This window comes from Neomonachus schauinslandi, chromosome 1, assembly GCF_002201575.2.
Source record: "Neomonachus schauinslandi chromosome 1, ASM220157v2, whole genome shotgun sequence".
In the NCBI taxonomy this organism is placed as follows: Eukaryota; Metazoa; Chordata; class Mammalia; order Carnivora; family Phocidae; genus Neomonachus; species Neomonachus schauinslandi.
Genome location: NC_058403.1, coordinates 163,944,714 through 163,962,770, shown reverse-complemented (window position 1 = coordinate 163,962,770; position 18,057 = coordinate 163,944,714). Strand labels below are relative to the sequence as shown.

At 50.8% G+C, this 18,057-nt stretch overlaps 1 protein-coding gene across 1 annotated transcript in view; it reads right to left on the bottom strand.

The window, feature by feature from the left end:
• Positions 1 to 5,209: 5,209 nt before the first annotated feature.
• LHFPL4 (LHFPL tetraspan subfamily member 4) overlaps positions 5,210 to 18,057 on the bottom strand; it is a 28,618-nt gene continuing 15,770 nt past the window's right edge. The window contains exons 2-3 of the mRNA XM_021695156.1: positions 8,262 to 8,498; positions 5,210 to 5,310 (exon numbers count right to left, since the gene is read on the bottom strand). Of these exons, the coding sequence (XP_021550831.1) occupies positions 5,210 to 5,310; positions 8,262 to 8,498 (338 nt within the window). The remainder of the gene's footprint in view (positions 5,311 to 8,261; positions 8,499 to 18,057) is intronic.

Genomic DNA, 18,057 nt, shown 5'->3' with positions numbered 1-18,057 from the left:
GCCTTCGGCTCAGGTCATGATCCTGGAGTCCCAGGATCGAGTCCCGCATCGGGCTCCTTGCTCAGCGAGGAGTCTGCTTCTCCCTCTGACCCTCCCCCCCTCCATGCTCTCTCTCTCTCTCATTCTCTCTCTCTCAGATAAATAAAAAATTTTAAAAAAAAATCTTTAAAAAAAAATCATCTTCCTCTAACTCAGCTCCCTAACAGGGCAACCAGAGTGATCATCCTGAAATGCAAATCTAATCATGCTGCTCTCCTGCTAAAATCACCCCACGGTTCCCCATTGCTGTGAACATCAAAATTCCTGTTCACAGCCCCTGAGCTCTTTCATCCGCTGCTTTGCCTGTCTCCAGAGGAATCTCTGACCCTCCCTGCCTCACACCGTAGCTTTTAGTTCTCTGCACTCACCATTGTTTCTTCCCTGCTCTTTCCTCAAGATACCCTCTCAACATGAATGGCTTTCCTGACCCTTGCCTGCCTAACTCCTACTCACCCTACGGTAAAACAGTCTCCTGCTCTACTCAACCCCACTAAAACCATGGAAGGTGTCCCTACCCAGGGCACCCACAATACCCCGCACCTGGCACATTTTACATTATTTTTACATTTTCATCTCCCCAGCCAAATTGACCCTTACTTAACGCAGGGTCTCTGTTTTTGTTCTCTAACTGCTTAGCCTATACCAAGTGCTCAAAATGTGTTGAATGAAGACTCAATTTCCAAGTGCAGACATTATAATCAATCTAACTGTCATATGGGACATGTTACAATGTGCCAGATGCTGTCAAGCAAGCCACCTTCCCTCCTTTGTTTCTTAACAATTCCCTGAGATCACTATCGTCAATTCCCTTTAATGGGGATTTAGAGAGAGGTGAAGGGACTTGTCCAGGCCACACAGGCAGAAAAGGGTAGAGCCTTGTTTGTTCTAGTCAGAGTCCTAAGTCCAAAGTCAAGCCTGTCAATCAGCAGCGTGTAGATTGCTAGCTGCCTGCTCCATCTGTTCTCTCCCTACCCCTTGGTAATAGCACCACAATTTTTTCTGGGGTGACAATGTGCCCCATTAAAAGATTACAGTTTAGGGATGCCTGGGTGGCTCAGTCCGTTAAGCCTCTGCCTTCGGCTCAGGTCATGATCCCGGGGTCCTGGGATCGAGTCCCGCATCGGGCTCCTTGCTCGGCGGGGAGCCTGCTTCTCCCTTTGCCTGCCTCTGTCTCTCTCTCTCTCTGATAAATAAATAAAAATCTTTAAAAAAAAAAAAAAAAAAAAAAAAGATTACAGTTTAGCTAGATGTGCAATGTGACTCAGTCTTATACGATTTCCAGAGGTCTCTGTCAAATGAAATGTGGGCCAAGTGACTAGAGCTGTAGCAGCCATGTTGGGCCATGCGGTGTCCTTGAGACTGGAAGCCAGAACTGAAAATGGCAGCGCAGAAAGATAGGAGCCTGGGTTCCTGATAACGCTGTTGGCCCTATCAGTCATGGTCTGGCTACCTCCAGGCTTAATATGAAAGGAAAATAAACTCTTGTTAAGCCACAGTGGTAGCTCTGTTACTATGTAGCCAAACCTGATACAGATCTCAACCCTCTCCATCCCCAGGGGGCCAACTCAGAGAAGCAGCAGCCAGCATGGGTGATATAAAGTGTTTCTTTATTTGAACGTCATTCCACCTGCACTGAAGCTCAAATCCAGCAGCAGCAGAAGGGGTCAGGACCAAAATAAATGTTACCAAACTGGACGATGAACAGCGAGGACACATTCAGACAGAACTTACTAATGGGGTGTAGACAACACCAAGCTATCCTAACGACACACAGCACAGGCCCCTGAGGTCTGCTGGTCAGAGCTCTGGGAAGGACTGTCCCCCTCGTTCCCTTCTCGGGCAACTCCAGGCCCACCCAAAGGCTAGCCCTGAGCCAGGCAGGGACCTGCGTTAGGTTTCTTGTGCTAGGAAGGTCCCAGCTTCTCCAAAGAGAGGGTTCCCCTGTCTCAATTACACTGCAAGTTGGAGAAGGCTGATTCCCCTGTGCCCCAGCAGGAATCTCAAGGAGGCCAAAGAATTTCCCTACGGCCCCATCTAAAAGCTCTCAGCTTAGCTAGTCTAGGCCTGGAAAGGACGAATCCTACCCATGGTCCTCACCCCTCAGAAAAACAATGTTTTCCTTAATGGGTATTGGTTCCCAAACAGGAAAGTTTTCACATCTTAGAGACCCAGAAGGACTTGACCAACCAGTGCTCTCAACCACCTCTACGTTGTAGCTGCTTCGGGCTCTCCTGCAAGTGCCCAGACCAGAGCAGAAACAGACCCCTCTGATCCAGTCACCACTCGGGGAGGAGCGCCTCCGTGGGGCACTCAAAGATCAGCTTCTTTCAAGAACCAAGAGTCCCAGAGACCATGCTGAGGTGGGCGACAGATGACCGCTGCATCCGTCTCCTCCCAAGGGCAAAAGCCAAATCGCCTGCTTTGGCTAGGGCAAACTGCAAACCTCCCCTTGTCCACGATGGCTTCCTTGCCCCCAGAAAGCCATCTGAGCCACAGGGTGGTGGCTCTCCAGCCTCATGTGGGGCCCCTACCTGAACTGAAGCATTGGTTTCTCGCTCTGCTCCTGCCTCTGCCGAAGCCTCGGGGACAGGGCTCTGGTTTGGTGCCCACTCCAGCCTCTTTTCCTTCCCTGTGTTGCCCTGGCACTCCTGCAGCCCGCCCAACCCTGCTTCTCCAGCCCCACGCTCCTGTGTGCTTCTCTGGGCTGCCCCTTCCTTGGCAAAGGCACCAACTGGCTGGGAGGTGCTCAGGACCCCCTCAAGGGGATTAACCTCTCTCTCCCTTCCCACTAACCCCCACTCCAGTGGTGCTGCGGCCCCAGAGGGGTGGGCAGTGGCCTGGGCATCTGAGGGGAGGCTCCCACCTCCCCCCAGCACAGGGATCTGGCACCCCCCCACACCCACAGCAGGGCACACACAGCAGCCGCTCCAGTCCCTTGGCATCCTGCCTCCTTTATCCTCCTCTGCCCCAAGCTGCACCCCTGCACCCCAGTCTTCCGTCCACAGCTCACCCTCCATTTGCCTCCTTCCCTGTCCCTATTCCTTCTTCGTCTTCCCAGCCACCTTCCCCCCTCCACCCCAGGATCTCTGCACCAGGGTCCCCTTCTCCACTACTCTCTGCATCTCGCTTTTCTCCATTTCTCTGCCTCTCTCCACGCCTTCCCTCCCCTCTCTCATTCTCACTCTCTCCCACCTCGGTCTTCTCCCCCTTCCCAACCACTGGCTTCCTCCCACCCCCACCCGCCCCCCCACAGCCTCCCAACACTGGGCTTTGGTTTGGATCTTTGAGAACTCACTTCCGCCCCCCCACTGCCTCCCATGAGGCTCCCCTGACCCTCTCCTTCAGCACGGGCCCCTGGCGTACAGCCCCTTCCTGCAGGTAGAACCCTGGGGGAGGAGAGAGGGGCACTGGGCCGGGGCCAGAGCTCCAGGGGAAAGGTGTTTGCTCAAGACAAGGGAGTCAAGAGGGTGGAGGGTCAGGGCTTGGTGAGTTCCAGGTTTCAGGAGTCCTACCAGGACCCAGCATCTGATTCCAGTTAGGGTCCAGATGGGGGTCTCGTGCAGAGGATTTCTAGGGTCTGGCTTGGAAACCCTCTCAGGTCCAAGTCCTATGGAAATGAACACAAGACTGGCAAATACACGGCACTCGCTGCTTTTCTCCCCTTCTTTGGCTGAGGCCCACATAGGAAATGATGACAACAAGCTTCCCCAGTGAACCCGCAGAGGCCTCCCACTCCGGCTACACGGTGGACCAGTACTGCCTCCAGTACTCGAGGACAGAAGTAGGCACACTAGAGGAAGCCAACCTGCCGCCTGCACTGGGGGCTGAAAGGGGCTTTCCACGCCCAGGCCGCACGGCTCGGCCGCCAGGTCCACCGGGCAATGAGGGGAGTTCGGAAACACCTGGAGTCTCCCTCATTTGCCCCCAGACAAGGGGGAAGGAGATGCCCCCACAGTGGGAGGGGAGAGAGAGAGAAGACTCCTCTTCTGCTCCCCGCCCCACACATACACACACATACACGCTCACGCGCGCGCGCACACACACACACACACACTCATGCCTCAGCTCCAAGCACTGCCCATTGGGCTGCAGACCCTGGGCATATCGCAAGGCGAGAGGTGGGCAAGGAGGAGGAAGTGGAGGTGGGGATAGGGTTACAAGGCCTGGGGATGGGGACAGGGGGTACCCTGTTCAGAGGTGACCTGCAAGTTCAAGTTATGCAGAAAAAGTATCAAAGAGGCAAGACAGTCTCTGCCCTTGGAAGATGCCTGGGTTGGGGGCATGAGAAGGGGCAGAGGGGGGATGCATCCCCTAATTCCCCACTCTCGGGCCCCCCTCCCGAACCCCCAGCCCTGACAACAGGGCCAAGAAGTCTGTGCTGTACAAAACAGGCCAGGGTCAAGGGTCCAGTCACTGGTGAGACATCCCAGCAGGGAGAAGGCCAGGCAAGCTCCAGGTTGAGCCCCTTCCAGCCCCAGCTGCCATGGTCAGACGCCACCAAGACAGGAGTCAGAGCGCCTCCTCCTACTGCCTCCTGAGCCCATCTGTCCTCAGGCTCTGGGCTGCCTAGGGCCTCTGTCAGTGGCTGACAGGGAGGCCCTGTGCTTTCTCCCTCGGTGCAGCTCGGACTCCTTTGGGAGAGGTGAAAACAGGCTGGCGTGGGCGGCAGAGAGGCCCCAAGTAGGCTGGTGGCACCTGGAGCTCTGTGATGATGTGATGGAACCATCATCAGAGGGGGGGAAACAGGAAAGAGTCCGGTCCACCCTGGGCCAGTGTCTTGAATAAGTTTCTGCAGGAGGCAGGGACCAGAGGAGGCAAGGATGCAGCCAGGCAGGAGCCCTCCAGACTGACGGGGCCTGGAGAACCGGAGCCGCAGTGCCTCTTCCCCTGGAGACTCAGAAGGGGCCCCGGGCCAGTCTAGAGAGGAAGGGAGAAGCCCAAGGGCCCAGCGCTCCAGCTCCCTCAGGTCAGTTGAGGGAGGAGCAGAATCAGGCCCTCCCCCACGCTGCATCCCAGCCCCAACCTCTTCAAAGCCGTGAGCTACAGGCAGGTAGCAGGTGAGAAGTCAGTCCTGGATGGGGTCTTCCCTCGGAGCTTGAATGAAGGGATGAGAGGGCAGGCAACGGGACAAGCTGAGGACAGGTCAATTCCTGGGCTGTGATCCTGGCCCTCAGGGTCCCTGTGAGTGAGCGACAGGACAGGGGAGGACACCCCATCCGGAGACATCACCCCCTGGCCGCAACACGGAGCTTACCGTAGAGCCCACAAAATCTATGAGAGAGAGAGAGAATTGGAGAAAGTCAGTGACTAGCAGGGCACTGGGGCTCCCCCCGGCCATTCCTCAGGGCAGAGCTGGGCAGGGAAGTGAGCTTCACAGAGTCTGAAATCCAGCCAGGCCTCTAAGTAGGCCATTCAACCCTTCTGAGCCTCAATTTCCTCATCTGTACAATGGGCACAAGAGCCTACTTCACAGGGTGATTCCAAGGAGTGAAAAAAACATAAAAATTCCAGCTAAGGACTTTTCACAATGTTTAGTGCATAGTAAATGCTGGAAATGATAGCAATTTATTTTTGTTTTTACTTTTGTCCTGGAGGTCTGGCTCAGAACTGAACTGTGAGGCTCACTCATCTTGAGCTCCCAATGAGGGATGGAGCACCACCCCCCTCTCCCCACCCCCCCGCCCGACGCTGAGGGAAGAAAAACTGGGGCTCCTTCACATCACTTTAAACACCGAGCTTAGGCACTTTGGGGAGGAAGGAGAGGACGCTGGGTGGGCCCACCTCACAACAGTCACATCCCCAAACCCCTTCTTCAGAAAGGCCACATGGCTCTTAGTCATGCACTTCTAGAAGCTGCCACCAGAGGGCAGGCCCTGACCTCACACCAAGACCACAGAAACCACCAGATGTCAGGGTTTCCAGGGACAGGAGCTTCAGAGAAAGACAGGTTGGCAGCCCAACAGCCTAGGAGGGCCCTGAGAAAGGAAGCAGGCAGCAGGGAAGAGCCTGGCCTTTCAACTTGGACCAGGGTTCAAATCCTGGCTGCACTGCTTCAGTGACCTTGGACAAGTTACTGGACCTCCGCGGACCTCACCTTTCTCATTCGTAAAATGGTGGTGGTGATGCCTGCCTTGTGGGGAGACTTGAGGAGTGACAGCTTCTACTGAGTATTCACCAAATGCCCCTTAATAGACATAATCTTTCGGGCGCCTGGGTGGCTCAGTTGGTTAGGCGACTGCCTTCGGCTCAGGTCATGATCCTGGAGTCCCGGGATCGAGTCCCGCATCGGGCTCCCTGCTCGGCGGGGAGCCTGCTTCTCCCTCTGACCCTCCCCCCTCTCATGTGCTCTCTGTCTCTCTCATTCTGTCTCAAATAAATAAATAAAATCTTTAAAAAAAAAAAAAAATAGACATAATCTTTCTTCCTCATCGGACAGCCCAGTGAGCTGGTACTATTTCCACCACCCTCATTTGAGGAAGTACAGGAAACTAAGGCTCAAGGAGGTGCGGTCCCCAGCCTGCTTCCGACACAGTCGGCCTCCAGTCCAAGGGTTCCACCACAAGACTAAACCACCTCCTGCCAGATGAGATAATAACCCTCACTGCCATTATCCCCATTTTATAGATGAGACTCAAGAGAGGAATATAATTAATGGAAAGTGCTAAATATAGACCCAGCAACATGCTAATAGCTCAAGCCAGGGTGTGACTATGAAAACCACTACTCCTATTTCTCATGGCAGGGAACACACACCCAGACGGACAGCTGTCTGTCCACTGCTGCCATGCCGTGCCTCCCGGTGCTCCGGGGACAGGGTGGGTCCCTGGCTCAGAACACCAAGCCTCCTTTGGAGAGCGATCTGGAACTATCATTACAATTTTAAGTGCGCAATTCCATTTCTGGAAAAACACCAAGAAAACACTGTGTATAAGGAGGCACAGACAAAGATGTCCAGCGTAGCATTGTCAGCGATAGTAAAATCCTGGAAACCTCCCTAACAGTCCCTAAAAGGAAAATAGTTAAATAGTTACAGTTCCTCCATCTGACGTAATGCCAGGCACTGGATAAAAAGGGTTCTCCATAAAAGGATAAAGAAAGATTTTTAAGACATGCTCTAGGTTTGGGGACAAAAAGTGATCTTACAAGGGATGTGTTTAGGACGACACCTATCCTGTGTTATATGAGCATATAACACTACTGTATATTTTTTTAAAAGGTCATATATTGGGCACCTGGGTGGCTCAGTCAGTTAAGCATCTGCCTTCGGCTCAGGTCATGATCCCAGGGTCCTGGGATCGAGTCCCTCATCGGGCTCCCTGCTCCCTGGGAGCCTGCTTCTCCCTCTGCCTCTCTCTCTCTGTCTCTCATGAATAAATAAATAAAATCTTTAAAAAAAAAAAAAAGGTCATATATTGTATGTAGATGCATAGATCAACATCTGATAACTGGTTAGCCTGGAGTCTCCGGCCTTGTGTGTAAATTTTTTCTTCATTGGATTTGAACTTTACTTGATATATACAAAAGTTGATATGTAATATACTAGGTATAAAGCATACTGTAACAAACACCTGTGTGGGCTCACCATGCAAGAACACCACCAATATTTTGTACATGCTTACACATCCCCCATCCCAAGCTCTTGGCCTCCCCTCTTCTATCCCAACCACAGATAAGCATCATCCTATCTTCTGTATTTATTGTTCCTTTACTTTAAAAAAAATGCAGTTCCACTATAAATATATTTATGATTAAACCATACACTAGTTAGTGTCTCTTCGTTTTTGGTTGAGCTCCATAAAAATATCACTCTGTTATCTTCTGGAACTTGATTTTTTCCCCCTCTGTCTCAATATTATGTTTCTAGGATGTACCCATTCTGTTACTTATAACTGCAGTGCATGCAGTTTCAGTTATGCACTAGTCCATGATGTGAATGTATCACCATTTATTTACCCATCCTCCTGTTAATGGCCATTTAGGTTGTTTTTAGTGGTTTGCTATTTGAAACTACTGCCACATTTCTCATGGGTTTCTACTCAGAGTTGGGTTTGCTGGGGCCCAGGCATGCAAATGTTCGGATTTGAGGAATAACGTCAAATTGCTTTCAAGGTGGTGGGACTGTCTGCACCTTTTCCAGTTTTTGCTTCATCTCTAGGACTCGGTGACACCTGGAGGCCCCGCCCCCGCCCCACCCACGGCGGGCCGCCCGGAAGCCCACTCGCCTTTGTTCTCCTGCTTGAGCTCCTCCTGCAGCAGGTCTGTTTGCCGGTTGCCCAGCACGAAGGCGAGGAAGGAGAGGATGAGGGCGTTGAGGATGCCGATGATGGCCAGGATGTACGCCCAGCGCACCGAACAGTCCCCCAGGGAGTACTTCCCGGTCTTGGCCCCGCACATGTCCCGGATCGTCTCGGCGTCCCAGCCGTCGGGAAAGATCATGCAGCCCAGCACGAGGCACAGAGCTGAGCGGGCGCGAGGCCGGACGCACCGCCATGGTCAGGGAGGAAGAGAGAAGGGGTTGAGTACTCCCCAGAGCCCAGAGGACCACCGCAGCCCCCCTCGGCTGGGCCCCGCAGGCCGCGCCCTCCCACTCGGCCAGTCAAGCCAAGAGCCTGTTAACCACTTCCGTGGGTTCCAGAAACTCTAGGGTCTGGGACGGCCTCGTGCCTCGGGGAGCAGAACCCTTCCAGGACCCCATAATACCCCCATCAAATCAACTCCTCCAGGAAGGCTTCCTGGAAATACAAGGAAATAGCCACCCACGGTCACCTCCCTCGGCTCCCGTTAGCATCCTGACCATGCTTACTCCCTCCCATCCTCATGGTTCTTTATTTCTTTTTGTCCTCCATTCAACAAATATTTATTCAGCGCCATTTCCTTTTCTCCAAGACGCCGGGCATACGTTCTCATTCACGCAGTCGAGCCAGCCTCCCCTCCCATGCTCAAAGGACAGACTGGGGAAGTTCTTTCCCCTACTCAGTGTATGACCCTGGGGATGCCCCTTTTTATGTTGGAAATCACAGTAGTACCTCACCGGGTGGTAGTGAGGATTGAAGGAAGTAATGCGCGTAAACACTCAGCCCAGTGCCTGGCATCTCCTCACTGAAGGCCACTTGGGCGCCAGGCACTAGACTAAGCAGGAGGCGGGCGCATTACTTGGACTTCAGCCTCACAGAGCTTGTAGTTAGTGGGGGAAAGGTCATTAGAGCAAAGAGGCTCAAATCCTGACCCGGCTTTTTCCTAGATGTAGGACCTCAAGCCAGTTCTTTCCCCGTTGAGCCTCAGTTTTCTCATCTGTAAAATGGGAATAATGACGGTATTCAAGTGTAAAGATTACAGGAGACAGCAAATGTAAATGCTTGACATTGTAAATCCCAGGTAAATGTTAAATGTTATTATTATCAAAACTAGTCACAATGATACTAATAATAGTCACACAAATAAGGAAATAATTGGGGAGGGGGGAGCTTCGTTTAAGATGGTGGGGAGGGGAGAAAGGGCAAGGCCAAGAATTCTATTGAAATAGGCCCCTGCTGGTTCCCTAAGTGTTCACTCTCTCTCTGTTTAGTGACCCACCTCTGCCAATCCCGACCCACGTTGTATGGGTAGGCTCTTCCCAATGCCCAGCCTCGTAGGTGGGACCGAAGTCTGAACCAATCAGCACATGCCCCACACAGCCAATCAGAGCCGACCGAGTTCAGTCAGCCACAGGGACAGTGACCTTCCACTTCTGCCTTGCGGTGAGCAGCCAGCCCCGTGACTTGCGACTTGCGAGTTGCCCTTGATGTTTTCCTCTTAGTGCCTGACAGTCTCACCAGCAACGAGGTCACTGTGTCTGAGACCCGAAGGTTCCACACCAGGGCCATGGGGTGCTTAACCTGGATTTCAGATGACAGTGATGACAAAGGGGGTGGTGGCCAGTTCTGCCCACTGTCCATGAGGCCCATCTAGTTCCCAGGGTGGGGAGGATGCCCTTGGCTTTGTCAGGTCTCTCCCTCACCTACCATTCAAAGTGCTCCCTAGTCCCCAGACTCCCATCTGCCAGCAGTACACTGGGGCCCCTCGCATCCACAGGATTTGGCCTCCTGTGGCCTCCCCTGCCCTCCTGTGACACGACAGTGTCCCCACACCCCTAGGTTGTGCTCCTCAACCTGATGCAGCGCTCCCCCACAGCGCTGTGTTCTCTCTCTCTCTCTCTCTCTCTCTCTCTCTCTCTCACACACACACACACACACACACACACACGCACACACACTTAGGGCTTCCTCGCTTCCCCAGTGCTTGCCTCCTCCAAGATGATGCCCAACTAGAGTACAGCGAGTCGCTTATGGGCTGGGAAAAGAGTTCCTGGCAAAGGCGCTGGCAAATTCAGGAAGCCCTGGGGTGAGAATGAGCTTGAGGAGCTCAAGAATCCGACAAGTTTGAAGATGCACTTTAGACACCCAAATGGAGAGGGAAGCTCAGGGGGAAATCAGTGCTGGAGATGTAAATTTGAGAGCTGTGGGCAGGTAACTCCCTTGGGCTGGAGTTAGGGAAACCGAAGAGAACAGGACTGAGCCCTGCGGCGCTCCGTAGGAGGAGCCTCGGGAGAAGGTCGATCGGTCCATCTCCCCATAGATCCCGGACATTTTGCAATGTCCTCCAGGCCCGGGAGACGGGAGGAGGGTCAAACGCCCGGAAAGGGAAAAGAGGAGAGAAGGAGCGCCCTGGGTGTCCGAAGGCTCTGTTCCAGGTAGCGCGCTCCCGCCTCCCCAGCGAGAGGCTGGGGGGAGGAAAAGAGCCTGAGAAAGGGCCAAAGCCAGCCAGCCTCCCCGCCTCCCCTCCTCCCCTCCCCGCGTGCCGCGTTTCCTCTCGCTCGCGGAGCATCCCCGTTTCCATGGAGACTGCACCCGCATCCAGAGCTCCCAGCAGCGGGGCCAGGCTCGGGAGGGCGGGCCTCTCCGCTCCTCAGCCCCCGCTCAGCCCTCACGGAGTTTCCTTCCCGTGGCCCTGCGCCCGCGCGTTCTCGCTCTCACCGCTCACGTGCCTCTCCCCAGTCGCGTGCCTCCCCATTCCTTCCTCCTGTCTTTTTATCTTTCGTGTTCTTCATCTGTCTCTTCACAGCCCTACTCTCTCTCTCGGGCTTGTCTCGATCGCGCTCAGGGGTCGGCCTCGCCCCTCCTCCCCTTGTCTAGTTAGATCTCTCCGCATTTAACATTCGTTCAACATCCCTCCTCTTCTCTCTTCCTTTTCTCGCTTCTCTTCCTTCTCTGGATCTAGCCTCTCGCCCTTTCCTCTCCCCGGCTCTCCCTTCCTACATTGCACATGTAAATCCTGAGTGCCAGTTATGTGCGGGGCACTGTGCAGGGTGCTGGGGACACTGGAGGCGTGGTCCCCAGGAGAAGAGGCGTGTAGGGAGGAATAAAATCAAGTCAGCACACAAGCAGAATCGTTATGCATGTCAAGGAGCGCTTGCAAGGAAGCGAAGACCCAGAAGAGCCGGGTGTTGGGAGAGGGTGGGGGTGGGGCCTTTCCCTCCTCTGCTCTGCAGCCATGTAGCTGGTGGCTTCCGGGCCCCAGAGGCTGCTAGGCGAATGGGAAACACCCAGAAGTCAAGCAAATGGGGAAAAAAAGCCTATCAGATGGTCTCCCTGGACCTGGGGGAAGAGAGGAAAAGATCACTACTAGAGACAGCCTAAGACAAGGAAGTGACCAAGAGGTTCAACCATCAGGAGATGGAATGACTGCAGGCAAGGCAGGTTTCAGCATCCCCATGTCCTGGATGAGGAAACTGAGGCTGAGGTCTTTGGAGTCTGAGTTCGAGTCTCTCTTGGAAGATACAGACACGGGTGCAGGGTGCCATGTGGAGTGGGGCTTCTCAACGGAAGCATTTTTGACACTTGGCCGTAGAATTCTTTATGATGGAGGGCTGTCCTGTGCCCTTGTGGGAGGTTGAGTCATCATCCCTCGCCTCTGCCCGCCAGATGCCAGTGGCACCTCCCCCCAGTCATAATAAAGAACATCTCCAGACATTGCCCAATGGCCTCTGGGGGGTAAATTTTCCCTGGTTGAGAACCACTGGTCTAGGGGAAGGGGCCCGTGGTTGGGGCATCTCTAGCCATCACCCTACAGTCCACTGACTGAAAGGGTTGTGACAAAATTAATAATATGAATATTTATAATGTGATAATAATGTTCACAAACAGTATTGTGTGCTTAACTACACGCCAGGGCGCAAAGCTCCTGACATCATGATCTTGTTTAATGCTATAACGAATCTATACGGTGGGAGAAGTCATCATCCTCATTTTACAGATGAGAAAACAGGCTCAGAGGAACCAAGTATCATATCCCATGTCACAGAGCTAGTCAGTGGTGGGATCTGTATTTAAACGCAGACAGGTCTTTACTTAACATTTTTCTTTTAATAGACTCACTTTTTAACTTAGAGGCATTTACTTAAAAAGTAAGCTTTATATCACTATCATAGAAAAGGAAACCAGGATCATTTGCCACAAATAGAAGGAAACTATAAATATAATGAAACCAAAACAATGTTCTTAGATTCTAGCTGGATACTTTTGCCTGCCAAATGCTCTGAGCTCTCTCTCTGTTTAAGAGACTTAATAGTGTGAGAGGATGTACTAGCCCCAAAATGAGCCTCTCTCCCTGGAGCCATGAGACACTGGCCACTGTGCACGGTCTCAACAGGAAGCAGGACTCCCATTCTTCACTGGACAGCTTTAGGCAAAGTCAGTTTACCTCTCTGCACCTCGGTTTCTTCATCTGTAAAATGGGGGTCATGACATCCTACTCATTTCATAATGCTTTTGTGAGAATCAATTGGGGTGAGAAGAGGTACACAAATTATTACTGGTGAAGCGGGGACGGGTCATGGCAACTCTTGGCAAAGTGGAAAAAAAATCTTGGACAAAAGAGATAAGCCTTTTCCCAGATAGTCAAGAACGGTTAACAGCAACTGCCTGGGGAAGGTAATAAGCTTAATTTTTACACATAATCATGATGGAGACCAGTAGTTTGCTACTATATCTGTTCATCCCTCTTTCTTACTATTAGAAGTGCCAGTTTTTAGCTGAGAACTTGACCATTGAAAATAAAGACTGCATTTTCCAGCTTCCTTTGCAGCTATATGACTAGGCCACATGAGTAGGTAAAAATGCATGCAGATGTGTTACGTGTCTTCAAGGAAAATAACTTTACATAAACAGATTTACAAGGATGCTAGAATGTGATCTCTGCCCCTTTTTCTTCATCCATTCCTCCGCAGCCTGGAATGCAGAGGTGATGGCTAAGCTCTAGCATCCACCTTCAACAATGAGAACAAGGGCCTTACTTGAGAGTGGTGAAGCAGAGCTCTAGAAGGAGCTTGTGGGTGCCTGTGTGGCTCCGTTGGTTAAGCCTCCGATTCTTGGTTTTGGCTCAGGTCACGATCTCAGGGTTGTGGGATACAGCCCCACATTGGCATCCATGCTCAAAGTGGAGTCTACTTAAGAGTCTCTCCCTCTCTCTCTGTCCCTCCCCCCCCACCATGTGCTCTCCCTCTCTCTCAAAAAAAAGGGGGGGCGGCGCATGGGTGGCTGAGTCAGTTAAGCATTCGACTCTTAATTTTAGCTCAGGTCATGATCTCAGGATCATGAGATCAAACCCCACGTAAGGCTCCGTGCTCCGTGGAGAGTCTGCTGGAGATTCTCTCCCTCTGCCACTCCCTTCCCCCCCAATCATGCTCTCTCTCTCTCTCTCAAATAAATAAATAAATAAAATCTTTAAAAAAAGAGAGAAAAAAGGAGCTCTTCACTTCAGGGGCCACCATACCAGCGCTGAAGTGCCTAACTCTTGGGCATTTGTTTCACATAAGAGTCTAGAACCTGGGGTCATTAGACAGTTATTTTGGGTTTTCCTATCACAGGCAGCCAAACCTAGTCCTAACTGTTACAAAGTGTTACTCCTTTTGAAGTCTGTATCATATGTATATATTGGGAAAACAGCTTTTAACTCTGTGTCCTTGGGCAAGTCACTTCACCCTTCTGAACCCCAGTTCTGTCATCATAGAAACGGTGATATTTACTTCTCGAGGCCACAACACAGATTGGGTGGTCCATGTCATCACTGTAGTGGGGGTACACCTCACTGTTTGTGGCGGGCGAGGGTAGCACACACCCGCTGCTTGGGGAGCAACATGGCAGTGTTCGTAAAAATCATAAAGGCACTCATCCCTTGACTCAGAAATGTATCCTGGGCTGCACTGTGCACGTGCACGAAGGGTGTACACGGGGTATTCACTGCGCCACCATCTTTATAACAGAGGACTGCAATGTCTATTGAGAGGGAACTGATTAAATAAAGTATGGTATATCCATGCCATGGTATACTACAAAGCCATTAAAACAAGTGAACAGGGCGCCTGGGTGGCTCAGTTGGTTAAGCGACTGCCTTCGGCTCAGGTCATGATCCTGGAGTCCCCGGATCGAGTCCCGCATCGGGCTCCCTGCTCGGCAGGGAGTCTGCTTCTCCCTCTCCCGCTCCCCCCTCTTGTGCTCTTTCTCTCTCTCACTCTCTCTCTCAAATAAATAAATAAAATCTTTAAAAATAAATAAATAAAAAATAAAACAAGTGAACAATTGTATATATTGTCGTGGAAAACCTTCTAAGATATATTTAGAAATTTAGAAAGCCGAGGCACACAATACAATGTATAGTATGATCCCATCTATGGTTTTTAAGAAGGATGTACCTGCTCTGGAACAACCAGAAGGAATGAGCAGCTCTGTGAGGACTGACACAGCAAGTTTTCTGACACATGACTTCTGCTACAAAAAGCAATTATACTGTTGGGGTGCCTGGGTGGCTCAGTCGGTTAAGCGTTCGACTACTGATTTCAGCTCAGGTCAGGATCTCAGGGTCATGAGATCGAGCCCTGCATCCGACTCCACACTGGGCATGGAGCCTGCTTACAATTCTCTCTCTCTTCCTCTTTCTTTGCTCCACCCCCCACCACCACTCACTCTCTCTCTCTCTCAAATAAATAAATAAAGCAAGCAAGCAAGCAATTGTAATTTTTTTTTTTTTTAATTTTAAGTAGGCTCCATGCCCAGGAACCTGGGTGGCTCCAGTCGGTTAAGTGTCTGCCTTTGGCTCGGGTCACGATCCCAGAGTCCTGGGATCAAGTCCCTCATTGGGCTCCCTGCTCGGCAGGGAGTCTGCTTCTCCTTCTGCCCCTCCCCGCTGTTTGTGCTCTCTCTCTCAAATAAATAAATAAATAAAATCTTTAAAACAATAAATAAATAAAATCTTTTTTTAAAAAGGTGGGGGGGCACCTGGGTGGCTCAGTCGTTAAGCGTCTGCCTTCGGCTCGGGTCATGGTCCCAGGGTCCTGGGATCGAGCCCCGCATCGGGCTCTCTGCTCAGCGGGGAGCCTGCTTCTCCCTCTCCCACCCCCCCTGCTTATGTTCCCTCTCTTGCTGTCTCTCTGTCAAATAAATAAAATCTTAAAAAAAAAAAAGTAGGCTCCATGCCCAACATGGGGCTTGAACTCATGACCCTGAGATCAAGAGTCACATCCTCTACCCCCTGAGCCAGCCAGGTATCCCAACAATTGTAATTTTTAAAAGTCAAATCAAACACATAGTCAGTGTTTTCCATGCTTCAGGCATTGTTCTAACTGCTCCATGTTTATTAATGAATTATTATCCCCATTTTACAGATGAAGAAACAGGCTCAGAAAGGTTAAGTGATGTGTCCAAGGTCACACAGCCAGAGATAACAGAGCTGGGATCAGACCCAGCCGGCCTAGGGCCAGGGCCCATGCTCCGAACCACCTCTCCTCTCCGATATATGAGCAGGTAGTCAGATCATACATTGGCATACTCCCTCATGTTTCAAAAAAGCAGGGGGTGATCTGTACATACAATGGGATGTTATTCAGCCTTAAAAAGGAAAGGAATTCTGACATGCTACAACATGGAAGAACCTTGAGGACATTATGTTCAATGAAATGTACTAGTCAAAGAAAGACAAATACTGTAGGATCCCACTTATGTGAGGTCCCTAGAGCAATCGAATTCACTGAGACAGAAAGTAGGATGGTGGCTGCGAGAGGCTGGGGGAGGAGTATGGGGGGTTAATGTTTAAAGGGGACAGAGATTCAGTTTTGCAAGATGAAAAAGAGTTCTGGAAGATAGAGAGATGGATGTGGTGCACAACAACGTGCACTTAAGAAATGGTTAAAATGGTAAATTTTATGTTATGTGTACTTTACCATGAGAGAGGGAGAGAGAGGAAGAAAGTCAGCAGGGGGAACACAGAAAATGACATGATATATTTGCCTTGTGGACGTGTATGTAAACGCACAGAAAAAGATTAGGAGGAAAATGGAAATTAAATTTATTAAGAGTGGTGGCCTCTGGACAGGGAGGGAGTAGGGACTTTAGCCTTTAAATGTTTCAGCTTTTCTCAGAGTGAATGTCTTCATATACCACTCATGAAATTTAAAAACATTATTTAAGATACTGATTTTTCAAAGAACACACACATAAGCTTGCATATCTGTAAACATTTCTAGAAGTATAGGGAGACAATTTAATGACGGATGTCTCTGAGATGTGGACGGGGAGGTGGGCGGGAAGGGAGGGAGGGAGGGGACACTTCACCTGTGCTGTCCTTTACTGTTGAATGTGTCTAACATCTGCATGTATAACTTTTATAACAAAAAATCTATTATTATGTCCAATCCTTTTCCATCTATGCCAGGCCATGAAATCCCCTTAAGCTTTTAAAAAATAATTAAGAAACTAAAAGACAGTTAAAAGGAAGAGCGATACTTGAATCTGGGAATGAAACTTGAGTGAGACCAGAAGTAGTGAAGCATTAATAAGAGCAAATGTATAATACACTCAGGTGTTTATTTTCTTTAAAGCTTGTGCTGTAAATGTGCCCTTATATAAAGCTTTTTTTTTTTTTTTAAGTAGGCTCCATGCCGGGCATGGAGCCCAACTTGGGGCTTGAACTTGTGACCCCGAGATCAAGACCTGCGCTGAAATCAAGAGTTGGATGATTAACCCAGAGTTGGATGATTAACCCACTGAGCCACCCAGCGGCCCCTATATAAAGCTTTTTAATGATACATTTTATGCTCAGCTCTTTTAATAGCATTTCATTGTAACACTGTTACACCATCCTCGAGGGACATCTGCTAAGCTGGGTACTCCAAGAGGGAGGCCTCTGTTTTTGCTCAGTTGCCCCTTCCATGCATGACACACTACAGCTGCTACCCTTTCCTGGGGGTCAGACTGGTTGTCCCCAGGGCTTTCTGTCCCTAGGCAGACGCCACAGAAGCTTGCCATAGACTGAATTGTGTCCCCACAAAATTCACATGTGGAAGCCCTAACCCCCTGTGTGATAGTATTTGGGGGTGGGGCCTTTGGGAGGTAATTAGGGTTTGGTGAGGTCTTGAGGGTGGGGCCTCATGATGGGATTAGTGCCCTTATAAGAGGAGACACCGGAGAGCCTGCTCCCCGCACCCCCACCATGTCAGGACACAGACAGAGGGCACCTCCTTGAGGCTGGATGAGTACGCTCCCGGTGCAGGACCTTGCCCTGAGGAGGAACAAACTTGCTGCATCTTAGAGCCATGCAGTTGAGAAAAAGTGTGATCCCATTTATGTACAGTTCAAAGACAGGCAAAACTAACCTACAAGATGAAAAGTCAAGCGAGTGATTACCTCTGGGGGTACTGATTGCAAGGGGACATGAGGTTCTTGATCTGAATGCTATCTCCACAGGCAGATTCACTTTGTGCAAATTCTCTGAGCCACAGAGGGGACATTTTCTGTACTTTTCTCTAAGTGTGTTATACTTCAATAAAAGCTGACTTTAAAAAAGGCGGCATACCATAGTGGGTAAGAAGTGAACCTCAGAAATAACCAAGTGATCACTGGTTAGAGCACATCCATGCGATGGCACACCAAGCAGTCATGAAAGGGACGAAGGCGCAGCCCTTTATGTGTTGCTGTGGGACGGCGTGCG